The sequence below is a fragment of the Chiloscyllium plagiosum genome, unplaced genomic scaffold (assembly GCF_037043375.1).
Source record: "Chiloscyllium plagiosum isolate Xiang-an unplaced genomic scaffold, Cpla_swu_hap1 HiC_scaffold_12, whole genome shotgun sequence".
Classification (NCBI taxonomy): Eukaryota; Metazoa; Chordata; class Chondrichthyes; order Orectolobiformes; family Hemiscylliidae; genus Chiloscyllium; species Chiloscyllium plagiosum.
In genome coordinates this window covers 105905933-105923229 of record NW_028270150.1, presented here as the reverse complement: position 1 = coordinate 105923229, position 17297 = coordinate 105905933, and the positions used below count along the sequence as shown (strand labels likewise).

Here is a 17297-nt window from a genome sequence, read left to right as displayed (position 1 = left end):
GATGTAGTAGTCCCCACTTGCATGGATGAGTGCAGCTCCAACAACACTCAAGCAGCTTGACACCACCCAGGACAAAGCAGCCAATTTGATTGGTCCCACGTCCACAAAAATCCACTCCCTCCACCACTGACACCCAGTGGCAGCAATGTGTACTGTCTCCAGGACACATTGCCACTTCCGTGGTGAAAACATTATTGGACTTAAATTGTTTTGAAAGTTTGATAATGCATATCAACCCTAATTTTTATTTAAGTAGAAGCAAGACAATGTATTAACTATATACCAACTGACCTTAAATATATATGGGTGATGGGCATTTACTGGGGACTCACTTGAGCTTCTATAAGCAGACACAGAAGGGGTGTTGTGGCACAGTGGACATGAACCTAACTGCAAGTCATATAGTTTGGCTTCAAGACCCACCCGAGGAAGTGATGCACACAGAGAGGTTTCATAAGGTGTAAGAACAGGCTAATTATTTCTGAACTGAAGCAGACCGGAACTCTGGCTGTGGAGGTCTTACTCGAGATCAGAGTGGTGCTGGAAAAGCACAGCAGATCAGGCAGCATCCGAGGAGCAGGAAAATCAATGTTTCGGGCAAAAGCCCTTCATTAAGAATCAATTTTTGCCCAAAATGTCAATTCTTCTGCTCCTCGGATGCTGCCTGACCTGCTGTGCTTTTCCAGCACCACTCTAATCTTGACTCTGATCTCCAGCATCTGCTGTCCTGACTTTCATCTATGGAGTTCTTAGGTCTAAGCGCGCAATTCTGTAAATCAATATCCATGTGGATAAGGATTGGCTGTGGTTGTGTCCCACATATTTCTGGAATAGAAGACCAAGGAGATATGACTGTTATGGAGGATGGACACTGGACACCACAACAGTCAGGAACAGTGACTAGGTACACAGATTGTCGAAGACAGACACGATCTGGCTGTCAAAACAACTGAGGGACAAGAAAATAAAATGCACTCTGCAATGTCCTGCTGCCATGATAATGCAGTGCTTACATAATATTTGCAGTACAGAGGCAGTCCATTCTGACCAACATGTCCTTGCCAATGTTTGTGTTAACATTCTCACCATCCTCTTCACCTCATCGATCAACACTTTTTACCATTTGCTCCTTCAACTATTTGACAGCTACTCCTTAAATATAAGGACACCCTTCAGTCCAGCCACCCCTGTGGGCATGAGCCTCACCTTCTCTGGGGAAAAGGAAATCTCACCTGAATTTCTGACTAGATTTGTTAGTGACTACCTGCTGGTTATGACCACTAGTGTTGGGTACCTCCATGCTTGGCAACATTTGATCTTCGTCTTCCCTATTAAACCCAGCCTTTACAGCCACCCTGAGGGAGAAAAAGGGTCATCTCACAGCCCTCTTTCTTCCAGGGAAATGGTCTCAGTCTATTCATTCTCTCCTTACACATACAGCCCCTCTTTCTCTCTCTCTACACATATACACATACATATATACCTGGAATTTGTTTAGCACATCATCAATGTCCTTTTAGTTCCTCAGAGCTCTGACTTTCACACTGTTACCGCAGAAACAGAAGTAGGTCACTCAGCCCATCATGTCTGCACCACCATTCAATGAGATCACGGCTGACCTAATAACCCTCAATTCCATAACACTTGATTCCTTTACTGATTAAATAATCAGTCGATCTCAACCTTAAACATAATTAACAACCCAGCCTCAACATCCCTCTGTGATACTACCCTCTGAAAGAAGAAATTCCTCCTCACCTCTGTCTTAAATAGGTGACCCCTTACTCTGAGATAATGTCCTGTGGTCCTAGACTTTCCTACTTGGATAAACATCTCCCCTGAGGTAAAAACAATGACTGCAGATGCTGGAAACCAGATTCTGGATCAGTGGTGCTGGAAGAGCACAGCAATTCAGCCTATCCTCGGATGCTGCCTGAATTGCTGTGCTCTTCCTAAACATCTCCCCTGTCAAGTCCCTGAAGAATTTTGCATATTTCATTTTGCTAAACTCCAATGAGTACAGGCCCACCCTGCTCATAAGCCAGTCCCTCCATACCCTGGAACAACCTGATGAACCTTCTCTGGACTGTCTTCAATTCCTTAGATAAAGGAGAGCAAGCCCTGTCCCAGTACTCCAACTGTGGCCTTGTGTAGTTTTAGCAAAACCTTCTTATTTTTGTTTTACATTTCCTCGGAAATAAAGGCCAACATTCCATTTACCTTCCCTATTACCCATTGAACTTGTATGCTAGCTTTTTGTCATTTATGCATGAGGAATAGTAAAATCCATCTGGTACATTCAGTCTTTCTTCACTTAAATAATATTCGTGCCCACTATTCTTCCTGTCAAAGTGCATAACCTCACCCTTTCCCACATTATCTTCCCACTGGCTTAACCTGTCTATAATCCCTCTGTAGAACTATTTTTGCCAACTGAACCACTTACTCTTCACCTGCTTTTGTGTCATCTGCAAACCTGGTGACAGTACATTCACAAAGTCATTTATATCATCAATAATTGTGGCTCCAACTCTGCTCCCTCCCACAGTTACACATAAGTCGTCTCTGCAATTACCTGCAAATATCAGATGCAAAAATGTAAAGCTTCTCGTCCCTTTTGATCAAAGGGTGGAAACTGGCTCCATCAGTTCCATTTATCATGTTGCATGCATTTGATGCCCACAAATTCAGAGACCTGTCCAAAAGATAATGATCAACTTTCTGTTAATCATTGAGACCTTTGCCTTGGTTAATTCTCTCTGCAACAGTGATCTGATACAGCAAATGTCAACATGAAGCTTACCCAGGTATAGTGTTCTCTAACATAATTCCAGCAACGCACTTTACCCTCAAACAGAATTTGCTGAGGCAGGAAGCAGTCCCAACGCTATCCATCTTTCGAAAAATATTTGACTTCTGGGAAATAATTTGGACATATGCTACTGATAAGATGGATCCACAACTGTAACGCTTCAATGAATCGGTGCAAATTGCTTTGCAATTTTGGTGAACATTTGGCAAAAGGTTGTGCACATTTTCTTTATCATGGATACATGGAATCTTTACAGTACAGAAGGAGGTCCTTTGTCCCATGGTGCCTGCACTTGCTCTCTACAAGAGCACAGTTGAACTGGAACCCACAGTTGACTCTGCGATCACCACACTGTCAAGCAACACATTCTAACTACACTCTCCTGAATAAAAAAAAACAGAATGCTTTCTCACCTCACATTTGGTACTTCTGCATATCATCTTTTATCAGTGTTGACTAATTCCCAATCTTCCTACCATGGAAACAGTTTCTCCCTAACTACTCTTCAGGGCAGCACAGTGGCTCAGTGGTTAGCACTGCTGCCTCACAGCGCCAGGGACCAAAGTCCCCTCTCAGGCGACTGTCTGTCTGTGTGGAGTTTGCACATTCTCCCGGCATCTGCGTGGGTTTCCTCCGGGTGCTCCAGTTTCCTCCCACAGTCCCAGGTCCCAGGTTCGAATCTTGCCTCGGGCAACTGTGTGGAGTTTGCACATTCTCCGTGTCTGCGTGGGTTTCCTCCGGGTGCTCCAGTTTCCTCCCACAATCCAAAGATGTGCAGATCAGGTGAATTGACCATACTAAATTGCCCATAGTGTTAGGTGCATTAGTCAGGGGTAAATATAGGGTGGGGGAAATGGGTCAGGGTGGGTTACTCTTCCACACCGACTTGTTAGGCTGAAGGGCCTGTTTCCACACTGTAGAGAATCTAATCTAATCTCTCAAACAGCCAACTCCTTGACTGATGACAGCCTCAGACACTGAACCAGTGCGTTGAGGACTGGAGCCAAGGTGTTGCCTGTAAATGTGGACAAAACTGAGGCTCCAAGAAGCTGGGGGGGGGGGGGGGCACCCACACTTACACTTACACCCAGCTTATGAGTGATTCAGTCATGATACCACACATTGTTTTTGCAGTGAATGTTCATTCTATGTATCGGCTTTTCAAAGGAGCACATTGCAATCAAGGTAACCAGCAGTTCACACACCCACTCTGTCTCACAGTGTAGTGGTGTACAGAGAGAAGCTGCATAAACTGCTGCCCCTTGCACGGTCAACGCTGGATTCTCAAACATTTCGGGTCAACCTACATGCATTCTGAAACATTACCTGATTACATTTGCTGAGCTGAGAGGGCAAGGAGGCAATTAGTCCCCACTATAATCACTTAATGCCTTAATCCTTAATGGGCATCCTTGGATAATGTTGCATCCGTGGCTGAAATGCAAACTGAAGCCAGGGTTAATAAATCAGCAGAGGCACAATTGCTGCAAATGTCCCTAGTAGGGTCTCAAGTTCCAAGTGTTTTACACTGCCTTTTGTGAAAAGGACAGTAGCTAACCCACTTAGAGATGTACAACGTGGAAACAGACCCTTCGGTCCAACCTGTCCATGCCGACCAGATATCCCAACCCAATCTAGTCCCACCTGCCAGCACTCGGTCCATATCCCTCCAAACCTTTTCTATTCATGTACCCATCAAAATGCCTTTTAAATGTTGCAATTGTACCAGCCTCCACCGCATCCTCTGGCAGCTCATTCCATACACATACCACCCTCTGCATGAAAATGTTGCCCCTTAGGTCTCTTTTATATCTTTCCCCTCTCACCCTAAACCTATGCCCTCACCCCAAGGAAAAGACTGTCTATTTATCCTATCCACGCCCTTCATAATTTTGTAAACCTCTATAAGGTCCACCCCTCAGCCTCCAACACTCCAGGGAAAACAGCCCCAGCCTGTTCAGCCTCTCCCTGTAGCTCAGATCCTCCAACTCTGACAACATCCTTGTAAATCTTTTCTGAACCCTTTCAAGTTTCATATCCCAACCCTTTCCGATAGGAAGGAGACCAGAATTGCACGCAATATTCCAACAGTGGCCTAACCAATGTCCTGTACAGCTGCAACATGACCTCCCAACTCCTGTACTCAATACTCTGACCAATAAAGGAAAGCATACCAAACGCCTTCTTCACTATCCTATCTACCTACGACTCCACTTTCAAGGAGCTATGAACTTGCACTCCAAGGTCTCTTTGTCCAGCAACAGTCCCGAGGACCATTTAGTGTAAAAGTCCTGCTAAGATTTGCCTTCCCAAAATGCAGCACCTCGCAGTTATCTGAATTAAATTCCATCTGCCACTTCTCAGACCATTGGCCCATCTGGTCCAGATCCTGTTGTAATCGGAGGTAACCCTCTTCGCTGTCCACTACACCTCCAATTTTGGTGTCATCTCCAAACTTACTAACTGTACCTCTTATGCTCGCATACAAATCATCTATGTAAATGACAAAAAGTAGAGGGCCCAGTACCGATCCTTGTGGCACTCCACTGGTCACAGGTCTCCAGTCTGTAAAACAACCCTCCACCACCACCCTCTGTCTTCTACCTTTGAGCCAGTTCTGTATCCAAATGGCTAGTTCTCCATGTATTCCATGAGATCTAACCTTGCTAATTAGTCTCTGATGGGAAACCTTGTCAAACACCTTACTGAAGTCCATATAGATCACATCTACTGCTCTGCCCTCCTCAATCTTCTTTGTTACTTCATCAAAAAACTCAATCAAGTTTGTGAGACATGATTGCCCACGCACAAAGCCATGTTGACTATCCCGAATCAGTCCTTGCCTTTCCAAATACATGTACATCCTGTCCCTCAGGATTCCCTCCAACAACTTGCCCACCACCAAGGTCAGGCTCACCATTCTATAGTTCCCTGGCTTGTCTTTACTGCCCTTCTTAAACAGTGGCACCACGTTTGCCAACCTCCAGTCTTTCGGCACCTCACCTGTGACTATCGATGATGCAAATATCTCGACAAGAGGCCCAGCAATCACTTCTCTACCTTCCCACAGAGTTCTCGGGTACACCTGATTAGGTCCTGGGGATTTATCCACTTTTAACCGTTTCAAGACATCCAGCACTTCCTCCTCTCTAATCTGGACATTTTGCAAGATGTCACCATCTATTCCCCTACAGTCTATATCTTCCATATCCTTTTCCACAGTAAATACTGATGCAAAATATTCATTTAGTATCTTCCCCCAATTTCTGTGGCTCCACACAAAGGCCACCTTGCTGATCTTTGAGGGGCCCTATTCTCTCCCTAGTTACCATTTTGTCCTTAACATATTTGTAAAAACTCTTTGGATTCTCCTTAATCCTATTTGCCAAAGCTATCTCATGTCCCCATTTTGCCCTCCTGATTTCCCTCTTAAGTACACTCCTACTCCTTTATACTCTAAGGATTCACTTGATCTATCCTGTCTATTCCTGACATATGCTTCCTTCTTTTTCTTAACCAAACCGTCAATTTCTTTAGTCATCCAGCATTCCCTACACCTACCAACCTTCCCTTTCACTCTGACAGGAATATACTTTCTCTGGATTCTTGTTATCTCAGTTCTGAAGGCTTCCCATTTTCCAGCTGTCCCTCTACCTGCAAACATCTGCCTCCAATCAGCTTTCAAAAGTTCTTGCCTAATACCGTCAAAATTGGCCTTTCTCCAATTTAGAACTTCAACTTTTAGATCTAGTCTATCCTTTTCCATCACGATTTTAAATCGAATAGAATTATTGTCGCTGGCCCCAAAGTGCTCCCCCACTGACACCTCAGTCACCTGCCCTGCCTTATTTCCCAAGAGTAGGTCACGTTTTGCACCTTCTCTAGTAGGTACATCCACATACTGAATCAGAAAATTGTCTTGTACACACTTAACAAATTCCTCTCCATCTGAACCTTTAACACTATGGCAATCCCAGTCAATGTTTGGAAAGTTAAAATCCTCTACCATAACCACCCTATTATTCTTACAGATAGCTGAGATCTCCTTACAAGTTTGTTTCTCAATTTCCTTCTGACTATTGGGGGGTCTATATTAGAATCCCAATAAGGTGATCATCCCTTTCTTATTTCTCAGTTCCACCCAAATAACCTCCCTGGATGTATTTCTGGGAATATCCCACTTTGCACACTATGTCAACCATCTCTACATAGTTACTGCACAGCTAACATAGAACATAGAACATAGAAGAATACAGCGCAGTACAGGCCCTTCGGCCCTCGATGTTGCGCCGATCCAAGCCCACCTAATCTACACTAGCCCACTATCCTCCATATGCCTATCCAATGCCCGCTTAAATGCCCATAATGAGGGAGAGTCCACCACTTCTACTGGCAGGGCATTCCATGAACTCACGACTCGCTGAGTAAAGAACCTACCCCTAACATCTGTCCTATACCTACCACCCCTTAATTTAAAGCTATGCACCCTTGTAATAGCTGACTCCATACGTGGAAAAAGATTCTCACTGTCGACCCTATCTAAACCCCTAATCATCTTATACACCTCTATCAAGTCACCCCTAAACCTTCTTTTCTCCAATGAAAACAACCCCAAGTGCCTCAGCCTTTCCTCATGCGATCTTTCTGCCATACCAGGCAACATCCTGGTAAACCTCCTCTGCACCCGTTCCAGTGCCTCCACATCCTTCCTATAGTATGCCGACCAAAACTGCACACAATACTCCAGATGCGGCCGCACCAGAGTCTTATACAACTGCAACATGACCTCAGTACTCCGGAACTCAATTCCTCTACCAATAAAAGCCAGTACGCCATATGCCTTCTTCACCGCACTATTTACCTGGGTGGCAACTTTCAAAGATTTGTGTACATGGACACCAAGATCCCTCTGCTCATCCACACTACCAAGTATCCGACCGTTAGCCCTGTACCCCATCTTTTTATTACTCTTACCAAAGTGAATCACCTCACACTTAGCTACATTGAACTCCATTTGCCACCTTTCTGCCCAGTTCTGCAGCTTATCCAAATGCCGCTGTAACCTGCCACATCCTTCCTCACTGTCTACAACTCCTCCGACTTTCGTATCATCCACAAACTTGCTCACCCAACCTTCTAACCCCTCCTCCAGGTCATTTATAAAAATGACAAACAGCAATGGTCCCAAAACAGATCCTTGCGGAACACCGCTACTGACGGCACTCCAAGATGAACCTTTGCCATCAACTACTACCCTCTGTCTTCTTCCAGCCAGCCAACTCCTAATCCAAACCTCCAACTCACCCTCAATGCCATACCTCCGTATTTTTTGCAGTAGTCTACCATGGGGAACCTTATCAAACGCCTTACTAAAATCCATATACACCATATCTACTGCTTTCCCCTCGTCCACCTCCTTAGTCACCTTCTCAAAGAATTCAACAAGGTTTGTGAGGCACGACCTGCCCTTCACAAAACCATGCTGACTATCCTTGATCACATTATTCCTATCCAGATGTTCATAAATCCTATCCCTTACAATTCTCTCTAAGATTTTGAAACACGTTTGACGTTATGTGTTTCAATGCGAGTGAATTGCAGGCTGCACCTGTAACACATGAATATCCCCTCACCCTCACCTTCCCTTTCATTTCCCAATGCCTCCATTGACCCTTCAGCCTCCCTCCATTTCCACTGAACCTTTTATGTCAATATCGTCACTTTACTTCCAGAGGACATTACTGCGGAAATTCCCATCACCTTGCTGGAATTCCCATCCCCTTGCTGTAATTCCCTCCTCCCTGTGTGTGGGTCAGAATTGCCGTGATCTGCTTGGAGTGTCCCTTTCCAGAGTTCCCAGTTCTCTCTTCTTCACTATCAGCTCCCAGCCTAATGGTGGCTCAATGGTTAGCACTGCTTCCTCAGCGCCAGGGACCTGGGTTCAATTCCCACCTCGGGTAACTGTCTATGTGGAGTTTGCACATTCTCCCAGTGTCTGCGTGGGTTTCCTCCAGGTACTCTGGTTTCCTCCCACAGTCCAAAAATGTGCAGGTCAGGTGAATTGGCCATGCTAAATTGCCCGTAGTGTTAGGTGTAGGAGAATGGATCTGGGGTGGGTTGCTCTTCGGAGGGTCGGTATGGACTTGTTGGACCGAAAGGGCCTGTTTCCACACTGTAGGGAATCTAATTATAATCTCCAATTGCCCTCTCTCCCTGTCACTATGTCTCCAGCGGTCCAGGACAATGAGGCCTATCCCCAGACTTGGAGCATCCTGCTTTCCCCAGCACTCCATGACTTTGCATTGTTAAGCCCCCTGACCATTTTTGACCAATCCCAGACCACTGACCATTATTCACCACCTGGACTGACTTGACAGAAAAAGCCCCAAAATGAATATATAGACTAGCTTCCAGGGTACCTCTCAACATCTCCCCTCCCAGCCCCTTCCCGGATGCCATGACCAAGTGGTTGCCTGACCAGACGTGAATCCCCCTCCCCTCCCGCCACCCCTGGGAAAACGCAACAGAGTTTGCTTTCCAGATTCCCCACGTGACAATTGCATCAACTGTCACTGGTTAAAGACCAGTTCAGTCAGGATGAGGTCCCCAAGTAAATTTTAATTCAAATCTTGGTGACAAAATGGTGGGGTATCCATTCCTTATCCTCTGGCACAACTAAATGCTGGACACTTCGCCTCCAAAGTGGCGGCTCAGCGGTTAGCATTGCTGCCTTACAGTGTCAGAGACCCGGGTTCAATTCCAGCTTTGGGCGGTTGTCTGTGTGGAGTTTGCACGTTCTCCCCGTGTCTGCGTGGCTTTCTTCCAGGTGCTCCAGTTTCCTCCCACAATCTAAAGGTTAGATGGATTGGCGATAGGGAAAGCAGAGTTGTAGGGCTGGGTGGGATGCTCTTTGAAGGGTCGGTGTGAAAATTATGGGCCAAATAGCCAGATTCCACAGTGTAGGGATTCTATGAACTGACCTCAGGAGAGACCATTCAATTCCTGCTCCTGCTCCCCCACTATTCATTTTGTTTCTCTCTCTATAGGATTTCCAGCGCTTTCTGCTTATATGTCTGATTTGCACATGCTGCTATATTCCATTTTTATATTGGATCACCTGCCTATTTGCTCCAATGCTCTTCATGGGATCTTGCCATGTCCAAGCTGGCTGCAATGGTCACTATAGTTACAACAGAGAGACCTTGCACAAAGTACTTTCCAAGCGCTGTGGGACGTTCCAAAATGGAACTCAAGGGTGGCTCACCGCCTGGGGTAATTAGGAATGAGCAGTAAGTGACCCAGATCCTGAAATCAAACCAAATAACCACAAGGCTACAAGGTGGTGTTCTCATTTGCATTTTGCCAATAGCTGGACGATACCTAGCGACAACAGAGCAGCGAGAACCTCCAGTTAGTCCATCAGAAACTAGATTTATCAACACAAAATTCACGCTTTCTTTATTCATACTGCATTAGGATAAGATTATAGCTCCGACAGTTGTAGTAAGGAGAAGTTACTTACTCCTGCCCATTCCACATCATTACTTCCATGAATTTCATATAGTCATCTTTGCCAGTATTGAATAAATACTCTCCGTCGTTTGTTCCATTCATCTGGAAATGGATTGAAATACTCTTATAGAAAGTGCCTGCTTTAGCCGAAGATAATCATTTATGATTCCTCCATGAGCTGTCTATATACACACACACACACACATACACACACGTGCATTTACAATATAAAATTTCACAATTGGAAACTCGGTACAGTGCAATAAATGGACCTACTTTTGAATAGACTTGGCAATGGCTGGAACTGCTAAAATGGTGGTTACTTTTAGTTATCCTGAGGGTACTAAGTCATTCATTTAGTGTTTTGTTGGGATTATATGTCGACTCTCATGGGTTTTGTGCGACAAAGTGTCTCTGAGGAACATTCGTGAACTACATGGGCATCAACAGTAACATCTACAGGTCAGTTTTGACTCCATATGCCAATATTTAATATGCCAAATGATTTGATCTGCTGCCATACAGCCTTATGTCTAGGCCGTCAACACCAGGTAAAGCTAAAAATCACACAACAGGTTATAATCCAACAGGTTTATTTGGAAGCACTAGCAACACCATAACCTGCTGATGTGTGATGTTTAAACTTTGTCCACCCAGGTCCAACACCGGGTAATGTTGTCAGGCCTCAGACATGACCATCAGTGTTATCTGACACGAGATTGCATGCATACTATAAAGAGGCACTATTTTAGTCAAAAGATGCTTGAGGAGAAGAAAGGAGGATGGCACAGTGACTCAGCGGTTAGCACTGCTGCCTCACAGCAAGAGGGACCTGGGTTTGATTCTATCCTCAAATGACAGTCTGTGTGCAGTTTGCATGCTCTCCCCAAGTCTGTGTGGGTTTCCTCTCACAGTCCAAAGATGTGCAGGTTAGGTGGGATTGGCCATGCTGAAATGCCCAGAGTGTCCTGGGATGTGCAGGCTAGGTGGATTAGCCATTAAATTTGCAGGGTTACGGAGATAAGGTAGGGTTGGAGGGGTCAGTGCAGACTTCAGCAAGCCAAATGGCCTGCTTTTACCCTGTAGGGATTCTTGGACTCTAACCATTCTTTCACAGTGTTGATGAGAATGATAAAGTGTTGTAATATTATGGTTTTCTAACCAAATGAAGAAAAAGGCCAATCATTTTTAGAAACTTGCTATCCATTTAATACATTGTTCATTTTATTTTCAGATAAAGTACCACATTTCTAGATCCAAAAGTGCCTGGATGGCGAAGCTCCTGGGTTAGAGGGTATGCAGAAAGAGGGAGAGAAATCACAACACTGACATCCGGTTTATGGAGATCGGCCCTGCAATCTGTGACAGCAGCTTTGAGAAATGCTTCCAATTTACTGGTTAGCTTGATGGACAAAACATGTGTGTTTCAATATTGCTGATATGCAACACGTATGTCTATCAGCCTGACCAGTCAAAGCCAATAACCTTCAACACCTTTTACACATTAATTTCATAGGTAGCTGGCCTGAAATTGGCACGGTGGACAGGCTAACTCTCCTGAATGGCATTTCTGTCTGGTTACTAAGGGTGCAGACATGTAAAATTACCCTCACATTGACATCTAAAGACCCTTTGTTAAAAATCCAAATTTTGTTGCTAATTTCATTATCGCATGTGGTTTGAAATAAGCTTGTGTTACGGTGTTTTGCCAGACACTGAATTTCACAGGAACCCAGCCTGTGCGCATACACAGGGAAATAAAAATGGAGTTGAATTAAATAGCCACTTAGTTGTTGTATCAATCAATCAATTGCATATCACTGAGAAAGACACTTTGCTCTTGTCAGGACCTCTGCAAGAATGCCTAAACATAACTAATCGCAGGAGAAAACAGTGCTGATTGGTTGCTAAGTTGGCTTTGATTCTGGGTCACATCTTCCCCGCATATCTTGATCAAATTCTTAAATCTATGTTGCCTAGTCCTTAGACCATCACAGTCCTTGTAGAATTGCAGAATGATTACAGAACGTAAGGACACCATTTGGCTCATCATGTTGAGGGGTAGCACGATGGCTCAATGCTTAGCACTGCTACCTCACAACACCAGGGACCTGGGTTCAGTATCTGCGTGGGTTTCCTCCCAAAATTCAAAGACTTGCAGGTCAGGTGGAGTGACCATGTTAAATTGTCCATAGTGTTCTGGGATGTGTCGGTTAGATGCATTAGTCATAGGAAATGTAGAGTAATAGGGTAGGGGAATGGGTCTGGGTGGGATACTCTTCAGAGGGGGTGTGGGACTTGTTGGACCAAATGGCCTGTTTCCACACTGAAGGCATTCTACTCTGTCTATGCTGGCCCTCTACAGGAGGCTCTGCTGCCTTTTCCTTGTAACCTCTCACAATCTTCCTTTTCAGATAATAGCTCAAGTCACTTACAGAAGTCTTGATTGAACCTGCCTATAACATGCTCTCAGGCAGCACTTTCCAGATTGTAATCATATCCTGTGTCATCGCTTCTGTTGTCAATACCTTAAATCTGAGCCCCTTCCACTTCTGTCCTCAGAGTCATAGAGACATTCAGCATGGAAACAGACCTTTCAGTCCAACTTGTCCATGCTGACCAGATATCCTAAATTGATCTAGACCCACTTGCCAGCATTTTGCCCATATCCCTCAAAACCCTTTCTATTCATATACCCACCCAGATGCCTTTTAAATATTGTAATTGCACCAGCCTTCACCAACTCCTCTGGCAGCTCATTCCATACACGCACCGCCCTCTGCATGAAAAGGTTGCCCCTTAGATCCATTTTATATCTTTGCCCTCTCACTTAAGCCCTTTAGCTATGGACTCCCCCACCCCAGGGAAAAGACCTTGCCTTGTCATGCTATCCAGGCCCCCCATGATTTTATAAACTTCTATAAGGTTTAGCCTCCGATACTCCAGGGAAAACAGCCCCGGCCTATTCGGCTTCTCTCTGTAGCTCAAACCTTCCAACCCTGGCAACTTTCTTGTAAATTGTTTGTCCATCTTCTCAAGGATAACAGTGTCTTTCCTATAGCAGGGAGACCAGAATTGAATGCAGTATTCTAAAAATGGCTTAACCAATGTCCTGTACAGCCACAACATGACATCCCAACTTCTACACTCAATGTTCTGACCAATAAAAGCAAGTGTATTGATTGCTTTCTTCACGATCCTGTCACTCCACCTTCAAGGAATTATGAACCTGCATCACAAAGTCTCTTTGTTCAGCATTCTACCCAAGATCCTACCATTAAGTGTATAAGTCCTGCCCTGATTTGCCTTACCACAATGCACATACCACATACATCGGCTCATCTGATCAAGGTTCCGTTGTACTCTGAGATAACCTCTTCACTGTCCACTACACCAGTAATTTTGGTGTCATCTCCAGCTTACTAACCATACCTCCTATGTTCACATCCTTTGACCAAAAGAAACAATTTGTCCCATTTACCATGTCAAGGTCCCATCGTGATTTTGAATAATTCCATCAAATCTCCTCCTGGTCTACTCTTTCCTAGGGAGAACAATCCCAACTTCTCCAATCCATCTGACGTTCTTCATCCCTGGAATCGTTTATGTGGATCTTACTTGCACCATCTCACATTTCTTCTCTTCCTTCCTAAAATTTGGCACCCAAAACTGGACCTAACTTTCCAGATGAGGTTGAGACAATGCTCTATATGGCTTCAAGAGTTTAAAAAGGGACCTGAATTGTGAGTAAGGGTGAAGAATTTCTACTTCCTGTCAATCTGCAGGTGATAGTTAAAAGTACAGGACTAAGGTTAAAGTAAGTTAGAGTGGGTAAAACTAGGTAAAGTTAAAGTAACTGCAACATATAATGACAAAGTTTGGCAGGACAGCTCGACCAAGTGGAGCATCCATCCTGTGGCCCCTTCTTGTCACCTAGACAAGCCCACGTTACCGACTGCACAAGACTGAGTGACAGGTTTCAGAACTAGAGCATTAGCTGGAGTCACTGTTGAGCATTGGCAGGGCAGAGGCCTATGTGTCTATTTCATTCAGGGAGGTGATCACACCACAGGTTAGGTGCAGGCAGGCACATGGGAATGGGTGAGTGCCAGGCAGTCCAAGAGAGGTAAGTAGGTAGAGCAGGAATCCCTGGATGTTCCGATGGATAACTGGTTTTTCATTCTGGATACTGTTAAGGACTATGGATATTCGGAGGAATGCAGCTGTACGGGAGGGGAAGGCAAAGAGCAGTAAGATAGCAAGGTTTTAATTCACTCGTGAGATGTGGGCATCACTAGCTGGGGCCAGTATTTATTTCCCATCTTTAGTCACCCTGGAGAAGATGGTGCATTCTTGAACTGCTGCAGCCCACATGTTGTAGGTTGATTCATGATGCTGTTAGGTAGGGAATTCCAGGAATTTGACCATGTGACAGTGAAGGAATAGCGATCTATTTCCAAGTCAGGATGGCAACTGGCTTGGAGTAGCTTTAAGTTGAATGGAGAATTGATAACTTTCTTAAACTCTGTTTGTGGATGAGTCCAAATAGCCAATATGTCAGCACAAATACATGGTATACATCCCACTTGTCTGCATGGGTGCAGCTCCAACAACACTCAAGAAGCTGGACACCATTCAGGCCAAAGAGATCGCTTGATTAGTAACACTTTCTTCCATCACTCAGTAGCAGCAGTGTGTACTATCCACAAGATGCACTGCAGAAATTCACCAAAACTCTTTAGACAGCATCTTCCAAACCCATCTGGAAAGAAAAGAGAACATCACTATCTGCAAGTTCCCCTCCAAGCCACTCCAGACTTGCAAATATATCACCGCTCCTTCAGTGTCGTTGGGTCAAAATCCTGGAATTTCCTTCCTCACAGCAAGGTGGGTGTAACTACAGCCCAAGGGCTTCAGTGGTTCAACAACACTCTTCAGAGCAATTAGAAATGGGTAACAAATGCCATCCACATCCTGCAATCAAATGCAAAGGAAAAACTGTGCTCTCGCCTCTTCTTTTGTCACAGTGTTGTGTAGAACTCTTGGTCAGCCCATTTTAAATGGACTGCTGGTTCCTCCAGTAAAGGTTCAGTACATTGGATTGATATTAACTGGATTAGACAAGAATGAGAGATGTTCTGATTGAAATGTGCGTGACTCTGGTCAGCCTAATAATGCGAGTCTAAATGTCTAATACTAGTCTTCTGCTAGTCTAAGAGACTGCAGCACACTCCCAGGATAAGGAGATGTTCATTTCACACCGAGATGAGGAACAATTTCCACATACAAAAGCTTGTGACTCTTTGAAATTCTCTGCCTCAGAGGGTTGGGAATGCTGCATCACTGAAAGTTTTTAAGAACGAGACCGACAGATTTGTGATCCCTCAGGGAATAAGGGATATAGGGATTAGGCAGAAAGTGGAGTTGAGACCAAAAACGTCAGCCCTAATCATTATTCACCATGAAGACAAATGTATTCTTCCAGAGTGTGGAGCAAAGAAAAAAGCACATGGGGCAGCCTCAAAGGGCTGAATGGCCTACTCCCACTGTGCTTGGTCAAGCTACCGCACAATGCTTCAAGAAAGCAGGTCACCACCACCTTCTCAAGGGGAACTAGGGTCGGGCAATAAATTCTGGCCTAACCAGCGACACACATGTCTCATGAGTGAATAAAACAAAACTCCTATTACCCGGTTTCATGTGTTTTAGTGAAACAGGAAGACCAAAGTGATTTAATCTGTCGTTCTCCTTGGGACATTATTTGTTTTTTTTTAATTTAACCTGTTCATTGATGTTATTACACACCTCTGGAGCAGGTGGGACCTGTACCTGGGTCTCTCCTAAGAGTAGGGACACTATCACTGTGCCACAAAGTAGCATTCTTAAAGACACTGAGGAAAATCCCAATCCAAAATAAGAGCTAAAAATGACAACCAAATAATATCCGGTTAATAAAAACTGAAAGAACTGCAGATGCTGTAAAGTAGAAACAAAATTAGAAATTGCTGGAAAAGCTCAGCAGGTCTGGCTGTATCTGTGGAGAGAAATCAGGAGTTGTTTCGGGCTGAGTGACCCTTCTTCAGAACTGATGGTAGCCAGGAACATGTGGGTTTATATGCACCAGATAGTTGGGTTGTCGAGGGTGAGGAGTAAACAATAGGTGGGGATAGAATCCAAAGAGACAGAAGAACAGTTTGATAGACAAAGGAGTGGATAACAATCTGGCGAGGAGGGTGAAAAACTATTAATGGAGACTCTTAGTGCTTACCAATATCCAGTTAACACCTGGTCACTTACCAACAAAACCAACTGATGACATTCAAGAATATCACTCTGCCTTAGAATTTCAAGATTTTGACCATTCTGAACTAATGAGATTTAGGCGATAGGGTGTGCAGTGATGATTGATGAATCCTGGTCAGTAAGACTACCATGTGGTTATGCATCAGGCATCATCGCTCTCACACAGAAACACCACAGGAGTTAACACTAATGAATTCTGGGAATGCTCGACAGTAATGTTCTATTTTAATCCTATATCCGGATTGTTCAAAACGCACTGATTACTTACTCCATAGAAAAGTCCAAACTGGCTGCCCGGGAAAACACTTGGCAACAGTTTATGACCAAGCTTCAGCAGAGGATGCTCGTAACCCCAAAGCCACTCCTCCACACTCTGGCTCTGGAACAGCTCATTCCTCTTCAAGGTAAATAGTGCGGATGCAAAGATCTTCTGGGTGATCCCACTGCGCCTCAGCATTTGCAGCAGAGTCTGGCAAAGGAAATTGGAGAGATAAGTGTTACACCCGCAGGGGGTACAAGGGCTGGAGGCACTCACCAGGTGCCAGAAGGTGGAATCTGAACAATGTTCCCACATCAGTGTATCCGAAACTGCTGTACTTTGACTGAAGGTGGAGGGGAGATGTCAGAGGTAGGTTCTTTTAAACAGAGAGTGGTGGGTGCGTGGAGTGCA

General features: G+C 44.6%; 1 protein-coding gene across 2 annotated transcripts in view; it reads right to left on the bottom strand.

Moving 5' to 3' along the window:
• LOC122551966 (lysosome membrane protein 2-like) overlaps positions 1-17297 on the bottom strand; it is a 78443-nt gene that overhangs the window by 23785 nt on the left and 37361 nt on the right. For both annotated transcript variants that reach the window (XM_087993162.1, XM_087993161.1), the window contains exons 4-6: positions 16896-17096; positions 10335-10426; positions 2576-2695 (exon numbers count right to left, since the gene is read on the bottom strand). In XM_087993162.1, the coding sequence (XP_087849288.1) occupies positions 2576-2695; positions 10335-10426; positions 16896-17096 (413 nt within the window). The remainder of the gene's footprint in view (positions 1-2575; positions 2696-10334; positions 10427-16895; positions 17097-17297) is intronic.